Source organism: Pollicipes pollicipes, unplaced genomic scaffold (genome assembly GCF_011947565.3).
Source record: "Pollicipes pollicipes isolate AB1234 unplaced genomic scaffold, Ppol_2.1 Scaffold_3447;HRSCAF=4054_pilon_pilon_pilon, whole genome shotgun sequence".
Taxonomy (NCBI): Eukaryota; Metazoa; Arthropoda; class Thecostraca; order Pollicipedomorpha; family Pollicipedidae; genus Pollicipes; species Pollicipes pollicipes.
This window is the reverse complement of record NW_023596297.1, coordinates 22,887,138-22,890,548: the sequence shown is the minus strand read 5'-3', so window position 1 is coordinate 22,890,548 and position 3,411 is coordinate 22,887,138. Positions and strand designations below refer to the sequence as shown.

General features: G+C 52.5%; 1 protein-coding gene across 1 annotated transcript; it reads left to right on the top strand.

Annotated features, from left to right (window-relative positions):
- LOC119091919 (vesicle transport through interaction with t-SNAREs homolog 1B) lies at nt 1-1,983 on the top strand (the record flags this gene model as incomplete). The annotated part of the gene is given in 2 exon segments (XM_037214845.1): nt 1-167; nt 1,031-1,983. Coding segments are annotated over 2 exon segments (423 nt in total), but the record flags the coding sequence as incomplete, so codon positions are not given.
- Between the last annotated feature and the right edge of the window lie 1,428 nt (nt 1,984-3,411).

Below are 3,411 nucleotides of genomic sequence, written 5' to 3'. Positions count from 1 at the left end.
ATGGCGCCAGCCAGTTACCGGATCCAGATGGCGGACCGTGTTCGGGAATACCGGCGCCGACTGCGAGTGGCGGGCTCAGAAGCGCCCGCCGACTCTCGGGATGACGTCAGGCGGCACGTGCAGAGCGGGCTGCAAGCACTGCAGCGCACCTCGGACAGTATAGCGCGGTGGGTCCCAGGCACCTCCCAATGGCAGTGTCAGAGCTACTCATCTCTGTGGAGAGTAGAGTGACAGCGGAGCTCAGTCAGCTGTCCTCAGCGTAAGTGCGTTACACGGCGGACAGTCATGAAGCTATTCTCCATCCTCGTTTGAACAGGACCATGGGACGTGTGCCTCAGCAGCTTCGACACATCTCTTGTTTTATGTGCTGGATTCGTAAATAGCCTCCGTGATCCTTACTCGACACATTTCCAGTTCCGGCCTGTGCAGTTCAGTATCGCTTCGAGCTGATCACGGTTGAGGCTCTGGCCGCGCGGTTTGGCCCCGCGTTGGTGGATCCCCTCCTAAATGCCAGCGTGAGCCAGATCCCCGCACCCTGCCCCGGTGCGATGCTCGAGACCACTCGGGCGTGTCCGCAAACTGCGTAATCTGCGCCATGTGGTATCTGTCACGTGTTGCTCGCTCCGCGTGGCGAACATTTGGCGACGCGTGGCTAGCGGTCCAAGGTGTCGGCCACGTCCCGCCTGAACCCCACCGAAACTCTTCGCTGAGCTGCCCCCTCAATGAGGAAGCTTTCTCCTTGACCAGACCCTCCACAGACGCATCTTGTGACAGCCAGGAGACAGGCTGGCCGGACAATAACCAGGCGTCGAGGTCCCTGTCCTGCTATCGCGCTCACCTTCTCAAGTAGGATGATCCCAGTGACGAGCCATGGCTCTTCCCGACCACCTGCCTCGTTATGATGCCGTTGTTGCGGTCAGCCTCAGCGTCGAACCATCACGCGGCGGCTGATGCGTGTGAAGCCGGCAGCGCACCTCGAGCAGTGCGGACACGGTGGGCCGACCTGAGGTGCGCCGCACGCCGCCGGCAGGTCGCAGCAGCTCTCGGCCGAGACGGACCAGGTGGGCGCCGAGGTCATCTCCGACCTGGGCGTGCAGCGCGACAGCCTGCAGCGCACGCGCGACCGGCTGGCCGACACGGACGCCGAGCTGGGCCGGTCGCAGCGCCTGCTGCGCACCATGTACGTGCGCGTCATCTCCAACAAGGTGCTGCTGGTGGCCATCATCCTGCTCGAGCTGGCCGTGCTCGGTGCTGCCATCTACCTCAAGTTCCTGAAGAAAAAATGAGCTGGCCGGTGGGCCAGCGTATCGGGGAAGTCAGTGTACCGGCCCGCCTAGTCGCTGTTCGCGCCGAATGATACAATGTTAGGCTGCTTTACTAGCAGTGGTGCATCATGTCTTTTGCATTGGCTCAAGTTGCAGGTATATCTGGGCAACGCATAGTGTACACGACGTCGTGTTCTGTGTAAGTGCTGCTGCAGTTCGTATCGAACACTGATGTTTTATCGTGAAGTGCGGTTTGTCAGCAAGAGTTGTGAAGGCGTAGATGCATTCTAGCTATTGGACTTCGTAACGACAGCCGGAACGCAGCTGATGCTGTAAGGTGGTCGAGATGTAGGTACAAGACATCCTTCGTCCTGCATCTTGATGCCTGTTACCAGAAAGGCTGTTCTTTGTTCTGTTGGGACGCTGTGTTCTTGTCTATTTTCTGAGGTCGTTCGTGTAAGAAGTTGCAGGCAAATCCTTGCATCTGATACTGGTCCGAACACAGAAGACTCGAAATTCACCGAGATGGGATTAATCGTGAACTTGTAATCCAGTTGATCGTAAATTTGCACTCCAACAAGCCCTTTCTAGATCTCAGTCGCACAGAAGGCTTGTTTGTACAAAACAGCTTTTGTCTCCCAGTGCTTTTGCAGATCAAAGCCTTGTTACCTTCCAAGGTTAATGCGATTTGGGTAGAAAATATACAGTATTTTATCCTGATCGGTGTTTGTCATATTCCTTGTGGACTTGAACGAGCAAACAGAACGTCTTATGACGCTTGAACAGTATATCCTAATGAGCATAAGCAAATGGAAAGAGAACAGAACAAGTTTTTGCCGCAGTTTACACTGATTATCGTATTTCGGTCGTACCGACTGCCACGATTGTTCCCAAGTCCTACAATGCACGGTACGAGATACAATATCGCGTAAGCAGCCCTTTCCATCGCCTAGCGTAGGTCTTCCACCGCCAGACGACGTTCATCCGTCCAACAGGCATGTCGTGTTGTGCTATATCCAAGTATATTTCCGTATAGCGAGGTGAGGTTGGCACGTCCTCGTGACGGGTTATTTCTGTCGTCTGCAAAACGCGAAGATATACGGGACGTTTCCAGCTGGTGAATGTGAGGTCAAGATATTTCCCCGCGGGGTGCCCCAAAAACGAGCGATAAAGGAACGAGCTTTTGCAAAGGACTCAGGAGGGCAGATATATTTTAATCGCACCTGAGACACCGAAGCCTTTCGTGTCGCCATTCTTCAGACTTGTTAATGGCGTGGTTATCTTGAATTGTGCAGGACGCGGGTGTAGAAATATGCATCGCGCAGACGACAGAGATAAACCTCAAACACGAAGACGAGAGGATTTGGATGGTTCCGAAGACATAATAATTTTTCCAGTTGCAATCAAAGCGCATGAAGTGCGTTGAAAACACTTCCGCACTTTGTGCAAGGAGACTTCAAGAATTTACTATCTTCCGATATGAGGTTGGTTGATGGATAAGAAACCTTACACACACACACACACACACACACACACACACACGCACGCACGCACGCACGCACGCACGCACGCACGCACGCACGCACGCACGCACGCACGCACGCACGCACGCACGCACGCACGCACGCACACGCACACACACACACCACACACACACACACACAACACACACACACACACACACACACACACACCACACACACACAATATATATATATATATATAATATATATATATATATATATATATATCAGCTTCAGCTTCAAGATCGTCTTCAACGGATAACTAGCGTCTCTCGAAAAGTCCTAACCTTTCAAGACCCCCCGCATATATATATATATATATATATATATATACTATATATATATATATATATATATATAAGAGAGAGAGAGAGAGAGAGAGAGAGAGAGAGAGAGAGAGAGAGAGAGAGAGAGAGAGAGAGAGAAGAGAGAGAGAGAGAGAGAGAGAGAGAGAGAGAGAGAAGAGAGAGAGAGAGAGACGGAGAGGAGAGAGAGAGAGAGAGAGAGAGAGAGAGAGAGAGGAGAGAGAGAGAGAGAGAAGATAGGAGAGAGAGGAGAGAGAGGAGAGAGAGAGAGAGAGAGAGAGGAGAAGAGAGAGAGAGAGGGAGAGAGAGAGAGAGAGA